The following is a 23,508-nucleotide window of genomic DNA, read 5'->3' on the forward strand; positions in this document are numbered from 1 at the left end:
TTAAATTATATTACTTTATTTTATATTGATAAGTTATATATGTATTTATATCAATTTTATATTCTAAGCATATTTTTTTAAAACGTGTAATAATATTTTGAAGCTTATATATGGTTTGAAGTTAATACAGTCTGTAATAGTTAGAAGTCATTATTCTCACCTATTTTCTGCCAATATTGTGGTCTTCTATATATATTGTTGATATTTTCTACTTCATGTTCCAGGTGTGTAAAGTCAATATTTCTGTTCTCAATATTTTTTCACAATATTGTTTTTGTCGATATTTACGCCTGCCAATCTGTTAATAGGTCTGTTATACTCCTAACCATTTACCAGTTGAGAAAACAAACAATATCATTTCAGCTCTTAGCATAAACACGTTGAGTGTAGTATATGCATAAACACTTTGATTTAATTTTATGAAAAACCAAGTTGACTGTATTTTGTGGCCGTGATACGTAAAGAAGCTCATATTGCTTTACTAAAAGTCACTCACTTTTGACACAAGAACTTGGGGGCATATTTACAAGGGGATTGCACCACAGGAACATCACTTTTACTGATGTTCCTGTGACACAATGTCCTGCTCCATATTTACAAAGTGAAGTTAAGCCACTTTTTTGGGCTTGACGCCACTTTGTAAATATGGTACTCTTTCATGCAGTTGTCTGGCGGGCAGTGGGTGTTGCTGTGGGTGTTCCACTGCAAAACCCATTGCTTTTTGATGCTGCCCCAGATTTACAAGTATCTGTAAATAAATCTGGGGCAGTGCCAAAAACTAATGTCATGCAATAGCAGGCATTTAAAATGGCGCGACAAGAAGAAATAATTGTATTTATTTATTTATTTTGCTTTTTCTATATGTGCTGCATTCTGCAGCACCCATAGAAAGAGCAAAACACCATTAATGATTGTTTATGTGCAGGAAGGTATCCCTTCCTGCACATAAACAATCATTAAATAATGACGATCTGCTACTTCTATGTGTGCAGAACGCAGCACACAAAGAAGTAGCAAATAGCCATTTATAATTTGTTTATGTTCAGGAAGGGGCACCTTCCTACACATAAACAATCATTCACTGCAATGCAGGTACCTTTACACTATGGCACACGGGTGTCTGTTTGGGCGCTAGGCGGTAACTTTTAGCACCAGTGCTAGAGAAAAAACAGGAGTGCGCTCTATTAATGTAAATACGGTGCATCCATGCATTTTGGAAATGGCAAGGTGCGGCGCTGCAAAATTTGCCAGAGCTCCGCACTCCTTCATTTCCTTGCAAATATTCCTCTTGGTTCTCACATCACCTGCATTAAAATGCTGAAATGACGCTATTAGGATTAAGGTGTCTCTGTCGTTCGACAGTTGCAGCAATTGAGGTAACCAGCTCTAGGAAAACAAAATTCTTCTTCTTCTTCTTCTTCTTCTTCTTCTTATTATTATAATTATTATTATTATTATTATTATTATTATTATTAGTATTAATAATATTAATATTGCTAGGGTGAATTAGTAGAACTGTGGTTCGACTTTTAATAATGGAACAACACAAGTAGGTCCCCTAAGCTTTCAGACTTTTCTCACGTTCCTACAAACATGTAGAGAGACCAGGTGAAAGCCATTTGAATTAAATATTCAGAACTTCAAACAGATTGCAAAATAAGTTTTATTGAAATGTTACCTAAAACCAATACGAATGGCACTTGCTGCAAGCTGTATAAGACACATCAGTTAAGACTATGCAAGTTTATGTAAAGATATACTGAAAAAAAATTGAGGCAACACGTTCATTTTAAAAGCAACTATAAATGAAAGGTAAATGTTTACATACGCAACAACAGTGGGTTGGCAATGAGCGGATGATGATATGCTGCAATTTGAGTTTTCCATTTAATTCTTTATTGCATTTGCAATAGAGTGTCGACATGCTGAAACTTACATTTTCCCAAGAGCTACCTATTTGGCTGGTATAACAGTATATATGGGCTGAATGATGTCTATGGCGTTATTACCAATTATTATTTTCTTAGTTACATTTGCAGGTACAGGAATAGGACAAACAGGAAAGGTACATTTTCTGGTTGCCCTTCATGCATGTCCTCTTGGACTACTCCAAACGGCATCTCCCCAGTGACAATTGGCTAGTGAACATTGAAATCATGACTAGAAATTGATCACAGCAAAAAAGAATAGCAAATGTGTAAAGCACATTCATGAAATATCATAAAATGTGTGCATTCTGCGTTACTGAATGAGATGCTGTAGGTATCATGAATTCTGAGCCACATCAACATTCTGGAATCCCTTGACTTTCGAAAATTGATCACACACCAGGTTGGCCAGCAGTTGCCGGGTTCCCTTTGTGAATGGAGTGATTTCTACAGGAATCTTCATCATCTCATGTGGCTTCATATCTTCTACCCTGTGTTCAAGGAAGACAAACCAAAAGTATATTGATGAGACTGTATCTTAGTAAATGACTCTCTATTGTGGTGTAGTAGGTGGATATAACAGAGTGGAAATAGTTTGGTAGGAATAAGTTGTGGTCAAGTTCAAGTGATCAATCGCAGATGTTCATAATTTTATGTTTTAAAATACACAATTAAAACTCACACCTCCCAACTCATTGAGGAACCAGACACATTCCCATAGAAGAGAAGGCTCCAGGAAGAGTACCTGAATGGTAAAGCACCATTAAAATAAAAACAAATCAAAACAAAAACAGAATGATGACAACAAAAACCTAATCAAGGAGACAATTTTATGTGATATATGCACACTTCCTTGCCGCGCCAAGGCCACAGCAAAAAACAGAAACACCCCCAGTCCTCATTTACACCATGTAATGATTTCTAGATGTCACCCGAGGACCAGCCACTACTACCAACTCAGTGGTTAATTAAAAAAAAAAATAAGTGCCGGGGCTCTGGTCAGGAAGCAGCTTGCACTAGACCATTTTTCCTGTTAGCACGGTCTTAAACAGAACTAACTACTAACCATTAAAGTGGGGAGAGAATGTAGCGTAATGGCCAAAACTGCCAACTTTGGAGCTGGGTAACCAGGTTTGAGTCTCAGCATCGGTTCAACATCCTGTGACTCTGGGCAAATCACTTCATCTCCCCGTGCCTACCATAAATGTCTCCTTCGCTGGTGCTCATGAAAAGGGCCGATGTTGATGATTAAGTGTTGGTGCTGAGCACCGGAAACCACCGGCTCAAATTAAGCACTGTACCAACTACCTCTGCTGTGTAGAGCATGGAATCCATACAGAGTACAACATAACAAGCATGGCAGCGTGCTTTACATACACCTTGTTCTTTCTCCGAGTATAGGATGGTACAATGAGGTTAAATTTGAATGGTGTTGCACTTACATGTAGGTTCTAATGAACAAGCTAGTGCAGGATTTGGGTAGTTTGGGGTTATGTGGGGCTGTTTGTGAATTCCAGGGCGCAAGTCTTTCTGAAACCTACACACACAGAGAATACAGAATACACCACAAATGTGCATTGTGAACAAGTAAATAAACAAATTGTCCAGTGGAGATGCAAAAGGAAAAAATACTTTTTTTCAGCCATAAAAATTTGTACGTCGGTTGTTGAATAGCATGTATTGAAGCACAACTTCGCATATGAAATTTTAACTAACAGTCAAAAAGGCAAACATAGCAAGCTTAAGGCAATCCTGAAACAGTTTGGTTATTATTAAAGTGTGCTATTTACACCTCCGCATTGCAGGCAGAGATTCTGGTTTTAAGGTGGCATTGGAAATTAGTGAAAAATATATTTAAATTATTTTCATTTTGATAGTGTGTACTTTTAAAAGATAATATACTGACAATTACTTTTCATGATAGAAGTAGAATTGTTCCCTCGCGCATACATTTCTTATCCGTTTTAATGAATTCTGTTGTAGAAGGCAAACTTTTCCAACTAGGCTACCATAAAGCATACAACAAATTCTTAAAAAACGTGGCCATTGAGACAATGTACAAACCATTCAACAAAGGAATCCAAAGAAAGCTATAAAATCATCTAAAAAACACTCTGTAAATGCCTCATGTTGCATTACTGAGAGCAATTTAAGAAATACCACTTTTAAAACACATCTCAGAGGAGGCCAGTCATAAAGAGACAAGAAAGGAGTTTCGTATTTGAGAGGCTAATAAAAGGACTTCTCCTGACAACTCAACGTGTCAGTTAGGTAAGGTAGAAACCTCACAACCCAAGTCTTACAAACTCGGTAGCCTCACAACCCAAGTCTTACAAACTCAGTAGCCACATTTATATTGGTCTCGGGATTTGACGGAGAGCAAGCGTAAGGCTCTTAAATAGTAGCGATCCTATCAGAACTTTTAGTCACACTAGCTAGGTGAGGGGCAGAATCCTTTCATAGAAAATTTGGGGGAACAGTGTGCTCTTAGGGAGGACATGAAACATTTCTTCTGTTCACATTGAAGAAAAACAAGGCGTGTACAACCTGTCAGAGAGAAGGAGAAATTGGCCTATTTTAGTAGTAATAACTTATGTGGGCGCTTCAGGAAAGTTGAAAGTCCAGGACAAAGGCTATCACCTTATGTTAAGGCCGTACTTTTAGAGCGCACGGCTACCCAAAGGGGTGTCCCGGCGCTTTGGCAAAGAGACCTGAAACCTGAAAACACAGAGGCAGCAGCACCACAGTCGCAGTGATTACGCGGAAAAGAGCATGGTCTTCAGCTCTTTTCTAAAAGCCAGGAGACTCTCGGCTTTGCGTAGGGAGAGAGGGAGCTCGTTCCAACAGCGAGCTGCCACAAATTGAAAGGACCGTTCTCCCATCCGGACACGTTTGGCCGTGGGCCCCTCCAATTTAGCCAAATCGGCAGATCGCAACACCCTCCGCGGCACATAGAAAGCGATCCGCTTTCTAATGTAATTAGGACCGATAGAGTGAAGGGCTTTGAAGGCCAGCGTAAGAATTTTAAACCTGATTCTTTTAGAAATAGGCAACCAATGCAACCTATTCAGAAGCATTTGGGCACTGGCTCTCCTAGGCAGGCCAAAGATGGCTCTGGCTGCCGAATTTTGGACAATTTGCAGTCTGGCTAGGAAATACCTAGGCAGACCCGCAAAAAGCGCATTAGCGTAATCTAACCTAGATCCCACTAGCGCCTGGACTACTGTCTTCCGGTATTGTAGGGAGAGCAAAGGAAGAAACTTCCTCAACATCTTGAGGATGCCAAAACATTTCCCGGATATCCCCATAATGTGGGGGCGGAAGGAGAGATCATCATCAAACACCACTCCCAGATTTTTCACTTGGGAAGATGATTTCTCAGGGGGGAACATATCCTGGGGCCACCAGGACTTCCAGCCTGGGTCAGGGGCACAGCCAAAGAAAAGCAGCTCAGACTTATCCGAGTTGCATTTCAGGCTGTGCCGCTGAAACCACGCAAAGACTGCACTCAGAGAGTCTTTAATCCTGTCGCCGTCAAAAGCCTCTCCTTTGCTGCATGTGAACAGAAGCTGGGTGTCATCAGCGTATGAGATGACCCGGGCCCCATAAGCCTCCGCTACCACCGCCAGAGGGGCCATATAGATATTAAATATGGTGGGGCTCAGAATGGACCCTTGTGGAACCCCAACCTCTAGCGATGGCATTTCAGCGGAGAACGGAGGAGCCCATATCACCTGTCGGCAGCCCGATAAAAAGGATTGAAACCAATCCAACACCGTCCCCCGCAAACCGATCTCCCTGAGTCTTAAAAGGAGACCCGCATGAGGGACGGTGTCGAAAGCCGCCGACAAGTCCAACAAGACTAACATAGCCTTACCCCCTAGATCGAGCGTCTCCCTGATGGCGTTGGTCACCTCCACGAGGGCCGTCTCCGTGCTATAGTTCGCACGGAAACCAGATTGAGAGTCATGGAGAATGTTGTTATTCTCAATAAAGGTGGTAAGTGTGTGTTGAACATGCTTCTCAACCACCTTCGCCAGAGCAGGGAGGAGGGAGATCGGTCTATAGTTAGCCAGCAGCAAAGGATCTAACTGAGGCTTTTTGATCAGCGGCAGAATAAGGGCGTGTTTCCAATCCCGAGGCACCACTCCGGAGCTCAGAGACAAATTAAGCAGGGGGTTCAGCAAGCTGTTTACTGCCGGAGCCACCCTGCCCAGACACCTTGCTGGACATACGTCCAGGGGTGAGCCGGATTGAAGCCGGGACAGTAGCTCCAGGGATGTTGCACAAGACAGCTGCGGGAAAACCGATAGTGTGGGCTCAAGTTCTGCCTCTAAGGATGGTACCTGCCCGTTGTCGGCGAGAACATCAGCTGCCCCTAAGGAGTCCACCGGAGGAAAGGAATCCTGAATAGTTTTAATCTTTGTGACAAAAAAGTCAGCAAGCTGTCTAATCCACCCTTCAGTGTGAGAGTGTGAGATAGCTCCTACAGCAGGATCCACAAACTCCTTGACAATTCTAAAGAGTTCCCTACTCGTATTATCCGCTCGGTCTATCCTATGCTCAAGGTATTCCTTTTTGGCTTCAGCAATATTTTTATGGTAATGTTTTATGGCATCACGATACTTTATTTTCTCCACTGGATCGTATTTGCGACGCCAGAGTCGTTCCGCTTTTTTGCAATCTCGGCGCATTATACGTAGAGTGGAAGTAAACCAAGGAGCAAAATCATGACAGGGAGCGGTTCTCGCTAGCTTCACTGGGGCTAGCTCCACGAATCTAGTTTGCAGCCATTCCTGAACCAAACTCAGATCGGTATCTAAGTTCCCTGTCAGTTTGCATGGCTGTTGACAGAGAGCAGCCGATAGCATATCTGCTGTCACTAAATGAAATGCTCTGGATTGACGAGTCACCTCCTTCTGTGTTCTTTGCCTGGGCCTAGTCACATGTGAAATAACAAACTTTATTAAAAAATGGTCAGACCAAAGGACTGGAAGCAACGAAGACACTTCAATCGGTGCCGTAGAAAAAATTAAATCTAGCGTGTGTCCTTTGACGTGGGTAGGGCTATCAATAAAAGGGGCAAGCCCCAGCAATGCAGTTATATCCCGCAGCTTTGACGCATTAGCGTCGGATACAGAGTCCATATGTAAGTTTAGGTCACCCAACAACATACAATGTGCAGAACGCATGCAGGGTACAGAGAGAGCTGCCTGCAAGTCTTCAATAAAAGTACCAATCGGACCAGGTGGTCTATATACAAGAATCCCTGTGCACGTCTGAGAAGACGAGAGACTGAGTGTAAAGCCTAACGCTTCACATCCTGCGATGTTCTCGACAGGAAAAGAGGAACAACCCAAGGCCTTGTCCACTATCAAGGCTACTCCTCCTCCTCTACCCCCTATCCTGTCTTTCCTTAGGATAGTATAATTAGACGGCAGGGCACAGGCAACATCTGGTTCGGAGCCTGCCCCCAACCATGTCTCAGTTAGGAATAGACATGATATATCGGAGTCTGCAAGCAGACTCCAGATATCCGTCGAATGACAAGCCAGGGACCTGGTGTTCAAAAGAGCACAATGATAGTTCTGGGTGGGCGGTGGCCGAACAGGAGTTGGCGAAGCCATAGGGCGCCAACCACAAGCGGGACATCCTTTCCCCAGAAGACGCCCTCCGGGGAATAAACATTTACAACCCAAGGGGAGAGCGCGCATAGATGTCAGCACATCCGCGCTATAAGACAACACCCCAGATGGTCGTGAGCGGCACATACCTTGAGCCAAGATAAGCCCCTGCTGTAAATGAGTCGTAGCCCAGAGTCCCGCCTCGCCCGCCTCCGACACGCTGACGAGCGCATACGGGCAGGACTCTGGCACGACTCAGGCGCAGGGAGGGCGCCACCGCTGCGCGTCACCGCTGCGCTCTACAGGCGAGCTTTAAATAGCGTCGTCTCGGCGTCCCAGGTGACCTGGACGCTCCAAGATAGCGCTCGCGCTTCTATCCCTAGCCAAGATGGCGCTGACAACCACAACCTCCCAGTAACCCGGACCCGCCAAACAGCGGTGATGTTTCCTCAAATTACAGTGCAGGTAAGGGGCAGCCCACAGTTAAGACCAGGGGAGAAGGCAAAATTAAAATTTAAAGTAAATCCAAAAACGGGGATTATAAAAGTTGCACTTAAGCAGACACGCGCGTGACCAGCGCGACCAGCAGCAAGGCGCCGATGTAATTCTCGGCGTTAGGAGACTCCTTAGTGGGGGGAGTTAAGTCCTCAAAACACCTCCACAGGAACCTTCGCCCATCTCTTTCTTTGGTGAGTCTTAAACATCATTATTGCCAGAAATTCTTGAGGCCCCATTATTTCCTCCTTATTCCATGCATAAGCTACGCCAGTGAATACTATGGGCACTAGGGGGGCTAAGATGGGGACGCGGAAAATGCCAGATGGGGACAAGTAAATGGCACCTTAATCCTCACATGCTGGCATCATGCTTGATTCATTTCTGGCTAGAGCGGTAGGAGATATTGCCAAAGTAATTGGCTTGGTGAAGAGATCTTTGTAACAAGGTGTTTCTTCTCTTTGATCACTGTATGTCTCTAACTTTGAAGCCGCCAGTGACCCATCCAAAGTGTTTGCACTATCTACTGATCAGTCTGAAAGTACGGTCAAAGGCAGTTTCGATTATTGCCAAGTTCCACAAGAGCTCCCTAAGGCTTCTAATCCATCACTGGAAGGAGGCCCATCTGCCAAAAGGAAATTCCATATAAGGACTATTGGATGCTCCAAGGATGGGGCTACTGATAAAGAAAAGTAAAACCTAAAGCGAAAGTGGCTAAAGGAACTGTGGACCACCGTGCCTCATCTTTGCTACCTAGCTGTGCTTGTTTTGGTAATCCTGCAATGCAATATCGGGCCAACTGTTTTAAAAACTAATCTCATTCAAGCCAGTATCCCCCCTTAGCAAAAAAAATTGTGAGCCTAGAATCGCCTGTCTGAAAACTCTCCAGTGCAACCTCCAGATGTAAAACTGTGGCAGAGTCATCGACTAATTATAGCACAGCTGCCCCAGTCCTCACAATTCGAGGGAGCCTTAAAGACAATCAGCTTGCATGTACGTGATGGAAGCTCTGGGTCTACTCTGTCAACTGCCAAAAATGTTATTAATCAAAGCAGTGAGAATATGGATCATAGTGCAAGTAATATGCCACGTAGCTCATGTACTACGATTGCCAATGCCACATGCCTTACTCTCCCTCCCAAATGTAGTCCATATGTTGTGGTCCTGGCCAATAAAAAACGTCTGCTCCTAGCCAAGGTGGAAACTCAAATTAACCTGAAAAAGTTACATCTGCCATTGACTGAAAAAAAATGGACTTTGAATATTCAGAGTATAACAAGAGCTTGTTTGTCTGAAAGGTGGTTCACTCGGTCCCTCATACAAGCAAGTGACTGGGGTCTGGGTGGTTAATAACTTTAGGAACCCGGCTCTTGCTGAGCACCTAATTGTAATGTACTCACATCATGCAAATGGCTTCCTTAGGAACAACTGTATAACTGCTCTACAAATAGGTTAGTTTTATCATCACTTAGCTGAGTTTTGAACAGTGAGGAGTGGATTATCTTCCAGGCAGGGGGTCTCTGAGGTCAGAGCGCTGACTCCATATCTAACTACATCTAATAGATTCAGTGTCCTATCTGGTATGGAGGAACTGGATTGACTTGGGTCTGACGAAATGGAAATGGGGGTGGGGTTGAGGCTAATATTGGCCATGACTCGCCAGACAGAGAGTAACACTCTGTTGTCGTGGGTCCATCTCCTGTGCCTCAGAAGTCCATAGTTTCTTGGAATATGCTGGATTGAACTCTAAACTGGTAGATCCAAATTGGCTCAGCTTTAGTAACAAATATAACGTTGTAATTCTGCAGGAAACTTGGGCAACAGGGGAGTTTACCTGGGTTGGGTATGAATCCTTTATTGTCCCAGCTATCTGTTCTGTTTTAGGGAAATCGCGGCAGGGCTGGAGATCATGGTACAGATGACCAAGCTACTTGCGATTACTCCCCCCTAATATGTAACGATTCGGGGATTCAGATTCCTGTCAAGGGATTTGGCTACTTATGTAGCTGGGTGTGGGGGGTGGAACACCAGTGGTTATAGTGACCATTTGACACCGTTTCCCACCCCATCCTTCTGCGTCGTCTGGAGGAAGCGGGCGTTACCGGCCTTGCTCTCCAGTGGTTCCGTTCCTTCCTTGCCAACCGTTCCTTCAGTGTGGTCGTCCCGCCATACCAGTCCAAACTCCATCCTTTGGATCTGGGGGTTCCCCAGGGCTCCTCGCTGAGCCCCACGTTATTCAATCTATACGTGAGACCGCTGGCTGAGGTAGTCAGGCAGTGGGGTATGACCATGGTGTCATACGCCGATGACACCCAGCTAGCGGTCACGATCAGCGGGGATGCGGATGCGGATGTCCCCAGATTCCAACAAGGACTTCGGGCGGTCGCAGGCTGGATGACGTCCAACTGTCTCCAGGTGAACGCTAGTAAGACCGAGGTTATGATCTTTGGCAAACAAACGGAACTCTGGGGAGACAGGTGGTGGCCAACGGATCTGGGCCCCACGCCAACCCCGGTCTCTGAGCTAAAAAACCTGGGGTTTGGCTGGATCCAACTCTTGCCTTCGTCTGTCATACCAAACGCACGGCGGCCTGTTGTTTCGGCATCCTGCGTGGACTTCGTCCCGTGCTTAAGTTCTTTGATGCCACCACTAGGCAACTCGTGATCCAAGCTACAGTGACCTCCAGGCTGGATTACGCCAGTTCCCTTTTTGTGGGCCTGAATCAAGCGGAAATTAGCCGCCTTCAGCGTATTCAGAATGCCGCAGCGAGAGCGGTGGTGGGATTACCTAGATTTTGCTCCACTACTAACACCCTGCGTTCGCTGCACTGGCTTCCGATTGCACAAAGGATTTGGTTTAAGGCCCTCTGTGTTGCCTACAAGATCCTCACGGGATCTTCGGCTACAATCCTTTCCAAGCTCTTGTCTCGATATGTCCCGGTTCGGTCTTTAAGATCTTCAGACCTAGAACTTGCGGTCGTCCCCCGCTTTAAGCGTAGCAGGGCTGGTGGACGCTCTTTTCAAGTCCGCGCTGCAGTGCTATGGAATGCCCTTCCCCCGGCGATTCGCGCCCTTAGGGACCTGTTTTCTTTTCGCCGAGCTGTCAAAACCTTTTTGTTCCCTTAGTACTCTGTCTCTTCCGTTTTGTGTTGTTTAGTTGTGTTGTGCTGCTACCTTGTCGGGCGCCGGGACGCTCCTTCGCTGGAGCATCTGTGCGCTTAATAAATACGCATAACATAACATAACAACATAACATAACCTTTAGAAGTGTTTTCAAACTACCCAGCAGGACATCAATCTGCCTTGTTGAAAGAAACTGTCAATTTGGCCAGTAAGTATAAGGGCCCTAGACTATGATGGGAGGTGTAGATATCTCATCTTTATTAGCTGATGTCGTAAAAGCAAACCTGGGATTGATTATAGACCACCTGCAAACTGAATGTCACCCACCACTGAAGGTAATCACCTCCTTCGAAACTTTAAACAATTATATTAAATTCCTTCTTACAACCATGATAAAACATACAGAAACCATGAATCCAGGATAGTTTGACAAGGATTGCAGGTATGCCAATAAAAACCTTAGGTATGCATTAAAGTTCAGGCCCAGAGATCAGAATGCTATAATTGAATCAAGACATTATTATAAGCTTGCCATAAAAAAGCGCAAGATGGTCCTCAAGGAGGAAGCATGGAATGAACTACTAGGCTTCTGTAAAGTGGACCCTCAACATTTTTGGGCTATTGTTAATGATCAGTGGCACTAACAAGTGTGATTGTATGGGCTCAACTATTAGTGACTAGAGCTGGGTTGAGTATATTTATTACTTTGAGGAACATTTTCCCCCAGAGTCTGGTGAGCCAGCTATTTCCTTCCCTCTAACCATTAGGTTTGAGCAAGATGTAATAAAAGCTATCCCCTCTAGTCCTTCAAATAAAGCTCCAGGACCAGATGGGTTTCCCATGGACCTATTTAAAGAAAACATCAACAAGTGGGCCTCTATCTTTCCTGGCACTTTGAATACTGCAGCATCCTGTCTGATTCCAGCTTCCTGGCTGCAGGCCATTATATAACCAATCTTCTAAAATGGTATCAGCCAGGGTCCCCACTGCAATAGGCCACTTTTGCTTCTGGACACTGTTAAGATTGCAGTTTGGGTGATCCTACATAGGATATAGGATTGGGTTAAGCAGAACTGGATTCTTAATAGGGCCCAATATGGATTCAGGGAAGGCTTGAGGGCATAGGAACAGTATGTTAACCTCAGTTTAATAGTGGGTAAACATACAATTGCCATTAAATGCCCGCTATACCTTGCCTTCATGGACCTGAGCAGTGCAATTGATAGAGTCAACCATTCAAGGTTATGGACTATTCTCCAACAGATCGGTATGCCACAGGATTTGGTGGATTTTCTGTGTGCACTCCACTGTGAGGTCTTGGCAAAGGTGAGGTTTGGCATACCTGGGAATGCACTTCTCTTTTTCCCCTCAGGCGAGATGTTCGTCAAGTGCACGTTCTGGCACCGATTTTAATTTGATTGTAAATTAACAATCTAATCACTTTTCTTGTCACCATCTGTAATGATTTACCCAGGATAAATTGTAACCTATTGGTGGCCCTTTTATATGCTGATGATGTGGTTCTGCTCTCCCGCTCACCAAATGGCCTATGTGCCCTGGCTGATAAATTCATATCCTTTATGGCTAATTTGGATTTAGACACAAATATTGCAAAGTTGCATATTATGGAATGCAGGCTGCAGCGCAGTAAGGTCAGACCCAAATCCATTAAGGAGAGTAACATCACTAAGGTTGGGGAATTTTCCTATCTGGGAGTGACCTTTGATTAACTGTGTTTTGCCCTGTTTATCTGATCGCTGTTCACATTTTAATCGTGCAGTTGAGGCCCTGTTTAATGTATCCAACAAGGTGGGAAGTAAACCAATAGCATCCCTATTAGAAATGTATATACTAAAACGCTTACCTGTTCTTACTTATGGTGAGGGCATCGGGGGGTTTACAGATAGGAGTAGCCTTCAGAGGGGAGAAAACCGCAGTCAGTCCCCAGCATTTTAACATAAAGAATTAGGACTGGCCTATGTGACTGATTTGGTGGGTCTTTCCCTTCTTCTCCTTTGGATCCCTATATGGAGTAACGCTGAGCCACCTGAAATCAGTAAGTAATTTAGGATCGCCTGTTTTATGATTATGGTCTAAGAATCCCCTGGCTGAAATATATGCAGAATACAGTGGCTACAATGGGTAGACCAGAGCTATTTGTTAAGACATGTGATATCATAAAGGGGTATTGGCAACAATAAAGATCTGTTCATGAGCAGGGTACTGTCCAACAGGGAAGGTAGAGAGGTCATGAGGCCTACTACAGGACTTTTAAATTGTCTGCAAACAACCAAATGCATTGAGCCATATCTCACATGTAATAATAATGTAAGAGAAAGGGCACTGTTGATGAAATTCCGACTAGGGAATATATAAGGTGCTACCTGAGTCACCCTCTTGGCCAATTTGACCTTACATCCATGCTGCTCTGCCCTTGTGATGAATCATCTCCCAGATTCTGAATCATTTCATATTATTCTGTAAATTGTATGAAAGACCTGGCGAAAAATGTTATTGCCAATTCTTAAAAATTGCCAATATAGGCCTGCCCTCTATTTTCTTCGAATGCTCCCTAATCCTGATGTTTGTTATTCAGCTGGAGCTTTTCTTAAAAAAGTACTTTATTGGCTGAATTGTATTGTATTCTTTAATATAATCTATTGCTCACCTTTGGATGTATTTTGATAACTGATTTTATTCTGTGTACTTTTATATTTGCTTGCTCTTTTATAATGATATATTTGTAATCAAATAAAGATATTTATTCAATCATTCATTCACTGAAAGGTCCAAATATGTGTCGTCCTGTGTGCATGTGGGACAGAATGAGGGCTAATGCCCAAGAGTTGGGGCAGACATTAAAAGTCAAGTGGTTCAGAGTCATCATGGGCCATTCCTTTTAACAAGAATGAGTAGTAGTTTATCTAGGAATACATGAGAAGTTAAGGCATAAGGGATTGAAGTGGGAGATTGAGGCGGTCTGTAAGAGAACCATATTCAAATATTCAAATAGTGAGAAGAAGGAGAAGACAGGCAGAGAAGAGTTCATATGTGGGACAAGTTTGTTAATTACTGTGGGTGAAATTATCAAAACCAACCTAGCTACTGTGTTTGTCCAGTGCAAGAGAGTTTGGGAAAGTGGCCTTGTTGGCTATCTTTTTTTTTTGGGATACTTGTAAAGCGCACTGTTACTCTACCCGAGTGTCCTGGCACTGTAGACCGCTGGGGAACCCGTCCTGGTTTTCCCTGTGAGATGGTTCCTTTCTGGGTATCTCCAGGGTAAAACCAGGCATCCCCGGCGTCTGTGGGGGGCCGTTGTAGAGATGAGGCAAGCTTAATGCCCAGAGTTACCGAGTGTGTTCCCTGGTTAGAGTAGGCACTGAGGCGAGAATTATCGAGTCCATTGACCCTGGTCCAAGACCCTGCCGTGTCGGGAATTGAACCCTGGTCCCGGGCCGTTCTCTGCTTACAGGTCTGTCGCCTCTAACCAGTGAGCCACACCTCATCTTTTTCTGATGAGCAAACATTTGGGATATAATACAATGTTTGAATGTATCTGGACACGAACAAGTTATAAATGGTTGACTGTAGATTAACTAGATTCTGCACTCAAGCTTGTAGATGAAAGTGAAACTTCTGTGATAGAGGGTTATGAGAATATACCCTGTGAATGTTTATTTCAGCACTGCAATTGGAAGGGCAGCTCATTGAAATAGAGAACAGTCTTGAGGATGATAAACTGTGAAATGCTTTGGTGCCGGATTTAAGCAAAGTTGTGTCTCTATGGAGAGCCATTTCTAGGAAAAAGAATACATTAAATTGATCCCAACTCTGATGACTCCATTGACTTTTTGAGAACCTTGCACAAAAATCTAGCTGGGTGGCGATTTCTGATAATTTGTAACTAAGAGCAAAAACTAAGCTTAATCCTATAAAATGTAAAATTAATGCCCAACTATCAACCCGCCTTGCAGCTTCTACTTGTTCCACACCATGTTAAGCAAACACAAAGATATTCTTTATATATAATTGTGAAGGTGCATTGTTATCACTATTGAGTTCCAAGTGCATTTCTTACAGTCTGCTCAGCATTCCCTTCTGCCTCCCAGCAATAAACTCCCTAAATGGAGGTTTTATTGTTGAAAAGGAAAAGAAAAATGTGTTAGGCATAGAGAGTTTTTCTCCTGCAAAGTAAGGGACACTTTTACATTTTCCTTCCCGGGAATATCATGCTTCTTATGGTGACAATACCCCGAATGAAGGTAGGGCGGGCTATTGGCACTGTGACCTGATGGCCCTGTGGCAGTCGCCAGGTTAAGGGTTTCTGAGAGCAGGACGCAGCTGTGACTCTGCTTTCCGAAACCCAGTGGCTCCAACACCTCTAAATTTGGTAGGTGAATCATAAATTTGTCACAGCAGAATCACCACCAATCTGTAGCGGATATCCCCCATGCCAAAATGTTAATTATTGCCCCAATTCTCCAATGGTTGTGTTTCTTCCACTCACTTTATCATAAGTTGCTCTTTCAAGAGGCCACTTCCCTCCAACAGCAATGAACAGTTCTTCAGCACCTCGGAAAGAGGGTTCTGGAAGACAACCTCTACCTTGAATGTCTGTTTAATTACAATTTTTTCTGGTACCTGAAGGGTGAGAGAGATAGAAAAGGTAAAATTACACGTAGGAGTGGTATGCGCCACATTATCAGATGCAAGAGCCATACAACAGTATAATTCAAATGGAACACTTTGTGCCTATTTGGGCCATTCACTTCTACATTTCTTGTGATACTTTCTCAACAAAGTTTGATTACAAGATGTAGCCCAGTCCCCAAGTGTGCTGCTTTTCTGCAAAATGCCCCTTTTGAATTTTGACATGAGTGATCCATCTACATTTACCTCTAAACCATCATATCCCTCATGTATTATCATGTAAATTTGCATATATCAGTTTTCCAACTCTGTCTCTTACTCACTGTTGGATGTATGATGTTACAACACAAACTATTACAACGTATATCTTTGCCACATGGTTTTTACAATGCAACCTCCATTACAGCTCATGCCATTACAACGCATTTTGTATTGACTGTGTTGTACGGGCATTGCGTTGCAATGCCTGCGTTGTAATGGATGTTTCACCTCACTGTTATATTCATATTTCTACGAACGCATATTATATTTCATATTGCTGATTAAAGTAGTTGTTGAGACCAATCAAACACTGTGCTGTTTTATGCCGTAAACAGTAGAAGGTAAAAGTAGAACAGTCAGTGCAAAAATGCACAAATGATCATGAGCTGACAGGCCACATACAATTATACTGCTTATAACTGGAATCAACTAACCATCAAAGGATGAAAGGATTTATAACATTTTCTGTTGAACAGGAATAGGAGATGTCTGAAAGACGCCTTTGCAAGAGCCAAGGACTACCACAAGCAAACTTTGAGATCCAAGTTTAGGAAAACATAACAGGGACATTTGAAGGTTAAGATTATGATATGTTAAAATTTGTTATAGAGTGCACGTACACCGATTGGTTTCTTGGCGCTGTTCTAGGAAATGCTGAAGCCCTCATTGATTTAGTCCTATGGCTGAGTGAATAACCATGTCTTGAGAAGCTTAGATACCTATGTAAGGACAGACATCGCAGAAACTATCACAGGCTAAGCCTAAAGCTTAGAGAAACGAGGGACTGTTACTCGAAGCAAGTTATCACACTTTGAAAAAGGACATGCCATAATTTAATGTGAACCATCTACTCACATATATAGTAAAGTGGTTTTCTGATGGTCGGGATGACTCTAGAAATCTAAATCTACACAAAACTCTGTCCAGTGCAGTCTTTCAATATAGTAATTGTGAAGTAGTGCTAGGTTTTTTGAACCAGTGACTCCTGTAAAAGACTGGATTTCGTTAAACATGCCAGGAGACAAAAAACAGGCAGTCCACCAATGTTTTCTGTAAGTCTCAAAGTTAGTATTAATGGAAAGGGGCACGTCCATCTCAAAGTCAAGTGAGTGGCTATTGGCCTAGATCAAATAAATGATCATGTGATGGGTGTGAGCCACTCAAGCATCTGTCATTCAAAAGGGTCACAAAGAAAGCATTGACTTATTCGGATGCCTGAGCCCCAGCATAATTCTAACGGATGTATGACAGTACAACGCGTGCTTTTACAACCCGTACCGTTACGACGCAGGTTTTGCAACGCAAGTCGTTACAACGACTTGCGTTGGGGGCGCTGGATAGTGAATAGTTTAATTTACTATTCCAACTCCAGTCCCCGTGGATAGTAGGGAAGGTGTTGGATAGTAAATTAAACTATTACTTATCCTAGAGCGCCCTCTAGCGAAGGTCGTTGTAATGACTTTCGTTGTTAAACCTGAGTCGTAACGGTACTTCATTGTAAAAGTTCCGTTGTAAAGGACGTTCCCCATTCTAACACACTGTGCAAAGACTCGGAAATAACTGCACCCTTCTGAACCAATAAAAGTGCCCTAGAGGAGGCAAAATGAACCAGTAAAACACACAACAAATTCCTAGAGCAATCTTCACCATAGGGAAGATTGTGGGGAAACAAGACTATTTATCCTACATGATACACTAATGTCTTTTCTGCATGGTCAGCACAGATATTTCACCTTTGTATGGGCTCTGTATTTGTTGGTATTAGGACTCTGTGCGTGGTTACACTGCTATTCAGTACAACAGAGTATATGCTCTGACCCTAAAACTGCACTGTAAAATTGTTTTCACCCGAATCGTTTATTAAACTTTCAAGTAAGGCCATTGTAAATTGTTGTAGAATTGGCACCTAAGGAGTGGAAGCTAATTGCCATATGTGGGCTACTTTACTTAAATAATTGCTTCAGGAAGCACAGTTTAGAAGCACTGCAGTAACATGAAAAGAAAAAAGTACTTGTGCCATGTAGAAAAAAACCTTTTCTGTACATTAGCTACCCCACTTCTGAATAATGCCTTTTAGACCCTTATGTTGGGTGCTTAATGTATAAACATGTGGTATATTACATATTGGGAAAAGTATGCACTCATAGAAAACCCATTTCCAAAGGCTGTGTCTCATTGTGTAAATAAATTTGCATTTTCCATCAAAAGGCCTGGCAATAAATAAAAACATTAATGTGTATCTCTGTGCTGTAAAATTCTATAACATTTGATTAAAAGTTATTTTTCACTTAGTTTCCGAAATCTAAAACTAAAACTATCCTCTGATTGAATATAACTTTTCTAGCAATATTTCAAGTGGACAATTTTTAGGACATCACATTTTTGTCAGATGCTTCCTAATTCACAATTCATGCCCTGGAAAGTTGGCCACATTCAAAAAGTTGTGACATTGATTATACTCACAACCATTCTCTACCTGGTGATTTTCTCCTGGCAAGTGAAGGACCAAATCATTCTCTAGCAAACAAAACTATAAGGAGGGTCTAAGTGAAAGGTTTTCACTGTTGGAAAAATAGTTTCTAGTACAGAAAAAGGAACAAGGTTAGCAACCGTATTTTGCTAATGGAAACATAGAAAACACAAAAAGCTTTCCAGAAGTACTCCTGGGAATACTGCACCCATCTTAACTTCCAAACTGCACAAGTGGAAACCTTGTTAACTTCCAAAACATTTGGAAATATACTCAAAATGTAGGAGGAAACCTAGAGGAGGATATTTCAATCTTTCCGAGACTCTGGAGCATGAATTTTCAATTTATATTATGGGTGCTTACGTCGGGACAGTAGGTAGAACTTTAAGTCTCACAATTTATGCTCACACTATGTATCTTTTAACTCCAAACAGTCGCCTGGTTGGGTACGAACATCATTTGCGTGGTACTTCCCCAGAAGTTTTTTGCCTTCACTCCCTATTTTTGCTGATCCCATTTTTGTTGACCAAAGGAATCCTGCTAATCAGTGGAAAAGGTTTTGTGCTCTCCCTTTCAAACATGGTAAGATTGTCATACAAAATACTTGAGAACTGAAACCTATAGACCCATTTGTCCTTTCCCAGTTGGAAAGCAGCTGAGTAAGGTCAAAACGTCTTAGTGACAGCAGAAACTACAAGAAATTGAGCAAAGACCCAACAACACAGAGGATAGTAGCGATCATAGCATACATGGTAAAGGAAGTAGAACAGAATAAATGGATCACAAAGCATAAGGCAGAATTTATGATGGAGCTTAACCCAGTAGTTCCATATTTTTACATCATATCAAAGATACATAGAGGGGAAACTTCACATCCAGGCTGCTCTATAGTGGCAGGCATAGGATCAGCATTAGAACCACTATTAAAGTTTGTGGACTCTTTCTTGGGACCACTGGGGAAGAGGATGCCATCATATGTTCAAGATACCAAGGACATGTTGAACATATTGAGCAACATGCAGTTCAAACCCAGCAAGCAATTGCTGATGACATTGGACATCAAAGGGGAGCATCCTTTACGACGCGGATGTTACCCCGCACTACCATTACGACGCGTCTCTTACAACGCAAGTCGTAACCACGACTTGCGCTGGAGGGCGCTCAAGGACAAGGACAAGGAATAGTTAATTTACTATTCCTACACCTTCCCTACTATCCATGGGGACTGGTGTCGGAATAGTAAATGAAACTATTCCAAAGTCCGCACCCTACAGCGCAAGTCGTGGTAACGACTTGCGTTGTAAAACACGCGTGGTAACGGTACGCGTGGTAATAGCCCGCGTCGTACCGTCATATATCCGACATCAAAGCCCTCTACATAAGCATACCACAAGAGGAGTCATTGAGAGTCCTCAAAAACCTACTATCTGAGTTGGAATGGGCATCCATAACACCTAAAGAGTTTTAACAGCCCTTACTAGAAATTACTTCAGGTTTAAAGATGATTTCTACCTGCAGACCCATGGTACGTCAATGGACAGTACCTTTGCCCGAAGCCAGGCATGCCTATTTGTACACTCCTTCGAAAAAGAACACATCTACAGTGATTTTAACCCATACATGGACAATATAACTCTATGGAAATTATATATTGATGATATATTTGTGATATGGTCAGGTACAGAGGAGGAAGCAAATCAGTTTACACAATGGATCAATGAGATTGAAATTCACTATGTCAATCAGCAAAGTGAAAATTCAATTCATGGCCCTCATGATACGGCCGAAAAACAGTACCTTGAAAAGTGAGTTCTACTATGAGCCCATGGATTGTAACAACTTACTGCAATATGAGAGCAACCACCCAAAAGCCACTAACAGAGAAGTTAGTGGACAAAAACTATCCTAAGAAGGTGATCCCTAAGGCTTGCTAAAGGGTATCGAATACTCCTAGGGATGCCTTATTAGATTAGATAGATTAGATTAAAAGCTTATAAAGCTTATGGTTACCCCAACAGAGTGTCCCCGCGCTAAAACATCACTGTCTGAAAGAAAAAAAACAGGCACAATCCAAGACAGAAAAGTTAGCACCACTCCCCCAAAGGAGACTGAAAGAAACATTGTTTGAGTTTTCTATGGAACAGCACTTCTGAAGGCTGTATCCTCAGCTCTAGCAGCAGTTGATTCCAGGCTTTAGCTGCTAAAAAACTGAAGGATCAGCCTCCTAAGCATGCCTTTTGAATTTTTGGCACTGTCCCTTAGCCGTGCCCTCAGATCTAAGATACCGGATAGGTCTATGAGGAGTGAATAAGCGCTACAGATAGCTAGGTCCTTTCTCATTTAGAATCCTAAGGCAGAAACACAGAGCTTTAAAAATTACTCTGTAATGCACTGGAAGCCAATGCAGCTCCCTCAGGGCTGCTCCCACTGGGGTTAGCCTTAGGATGGTCAGTAGCAGCCGGGCAGCAGCATTCTGGGGTAAACAGCGTTTACAATGATTATTTTTCTCCGTGGTGAATCACAACGCAGTCGTTATCACGACCGCGTTGTGAAAAATTACTGTAACATTTACTGGACATAACAAGAACACTGACATTAATACTAGCGGTGGACTACCATCCATCCCAACTAATAATATACTTTCTCACACCTAAATGTTGACTTTGGACCTTATTTAGTGTCTGGCAGAGGAAATGCTTCATCACATACTTGGCAGATGTCTTGCAGACTGTATAACAAGTGCATAACAGACTATAGCGCGTGTAATATGGAGACAAGATATCCATCATGTTGTGCCAGACATCTCATCTGCCAAACTCTAAATAAGGCCCTGATTTTGGGAACTTTTGTTGATAGTATGCTGAGTTTGGTAGATAATAAACTGTCTATCACAGCCAGCCCATGGAAATCAGGACACTTCTGGTGGCTTTACCTTTTTAACTCATGTCGCCCTAGCATTTACTCATTGTTGCAAGAAGCACAGCACCTTTAGACTGCTTAATCAGCAAAATGTGCTATATACATTTTTATACTCAATCATGACTCATACAAACATCTGCCACCAAATGTGCACTCCATTCAAATGACAGTTGATAGAAATTACCAGACTGAATTGTTTTTGGGTCCAGTCCTTTGAAAACTGAGTCTCAGCCCGTTCAAATCATAGTGTTAAGGTGGATGCATTAAAACCATGGAGTAATAGAACACTGCTTTGTGCTGTTAATCACTATTCACAAACAGGGCATGGATTGTTGTACAGTTTTGCTCTTGGTCACACGCATTGAAAAACATTTGACTGAAATCAAAGGTATCGTGATGACTTTCTGCTCTTAGTGATGTTTCTGTTAATTACTCAAGTTATGACAATATTTCTTCTTATTGTGTGAACTACAGACAGGTTATTTACTTCTCAACATGGTCCTGTTTTCAGGTTTTAGTTTCCACTCTTTGTGAAGCTGATGGACTTTTCATATATTATATGATATGTATGTAGGTCAGCTGTAGGATGGTGTTTACCAAATCATTGGACTACTGGTACTGTTGAGAAGCTCAAATGTGGAAACAATGGTGGTTAGGTTTCCAAATGGAGGACTCCATTAGGAGGGTGGGACATCTGTTCCTTTCCTTATATTTAGTAAGTATAGATGACATAGGCTCTTTTGAACATCGGGCTAACTATCACATCAAACACTTGCCTCTCTTTCTACTGAGCACAATTAGATTTACCAAAGAAATGTGTTGCAAACCCCTGTTCCTGTATATCCATTGTTGCCTGTTGCCCATTATTTGCACAGAGCAGCACGTGCATATCATTTGATATTTGTCAAATGCATGGCCTTATCTAATTGTACATGTGTGTTGGTATTTAGAAGCCCTGTTCTTGATGAATTGATGAAAAGTGGAGTGGTGTGGCTCACTGGTTAGAGGCGGCAGACCCGTAAGCAGAGAACGACCCGGGACCAGGGTTAAATTCCCGACGCGGCAGGGTCGTGGACCAGGGTAAAAACGGACTCGATAATTCTCACCTCGGTGCCTACTCTAACCAGGGAACACACTCGGTAACTCTGGGCATTAAGCTTGCCTCATCTCTACAACTGCCCCCCACAGACGCCGGGGATGCCTGGTTTCACCTTGGAGATACCCAGAAAGGGACCATCTCACAGGGAAAACCAGGACGGGTTCCCCAGCGGTCTTCAGCGCCAGGATACTCCATGGAGTCGCAGTGCGCTTTACAAGTACACCCACATTTACATTTACATTTACATGAATTCTTGGCCACTGTTCTCATTGTGCATAATATATAGCCTTGAGCATGACTTTCCGGATATGCAGAATTTACTGTTAGTTTTGGGGCATGGAGGACATGTGGCCACTAGGTGGGATTATGAACCTATCACTGTCTTCCCGTAGGAATGCCCAGATTTCCTATGATTTATGTATTTGCACAGTCTACCTGTGGACATCGATTTGTGATATCAGTTTCAGAGGGAATGCACATGATTGAAGGTTTTGTTGAAAAATGTTGGAGCAGAAACAATGGTCGTTCCATGTTTTTGTGGGAGTGAAGAAGCAGATTCTCAAAATGTGGAAATCAAGAGGGATTCCAATGGTTCAATGTTGTCCAGTTGATTTGATGCTTTTATACAAATATGAACAAATGCAGAGCAGATAAGGGCCAAGGAGTATGCTTTTTGTGTGGATCGGTGTTGTTTTTGATGTCCCTGATTGTATATGTTTTCTATGTACATCTTTCTATATAGATATAGTTGTATATGCACTTACATTGTTGCCAGCAAGTCTAGTATGATCTATTTATCTGTGTGAAAATATGGTAGGTTGGTTATTCTGATTCTATGACTGAACATATGATTCACACTTTTAGATTGTATCTAAGTCTAATGAAATGTATTAAAAACTAATGTTTTTGGAGATGTCTTGAAGTTAGCTGATAAAGTGGT

At 42.7% G+C, this 23,508-nt stretch overlaps 1 protein-coding gene across 1 annotated transcript in view; it reads right to left on the reverse strand.

Moving 5' to 3' along the window:
* Positions 1 to 1,645: 1,645 nt before the first annotated feature.
* The window catches only part of LOC144768420 (protein-glutamine gamma-glutamyltransferase E-like), a 204,263-nt gene continuing 182,400 nt past the window's right edge, over positions 1,646 to 23,508 (reverse strand). Inside the window, exons 12-13 of the mRNA XM_078652063.1 lie at positions 15,677 to 15,810; positions 1,646 to 2,419 (exon numbers count right to left, since the gene is read on the reverse strand). Of these exons, the coding sequence (XP_078508189.1) occupies positions 2,266 to 2,419; positions 15,677 to 15,810 (288 nt within the window). The 3' untranslated portion in view covers positions 1,646 to 2,265. The remainder of the gene's footprint in view (positions 2,420 to 15,676; positions 15,811 to 23,508) is intronic.

This window comes from Lissotriton helveticus, chromosome 7 (assembly GCF_964261635.1).
Source record: "Lissotriton helveticus chromosome 7, aLisHel1.1, whole genome shotgun sequence".
In the NCBI taxonomy this organism is placed as follows: Eukaryota; Metazoa; Chordata; class Amphibia; order Caudata; family Salamandridae; genus Lissotriton; species Lissotriton helveticus.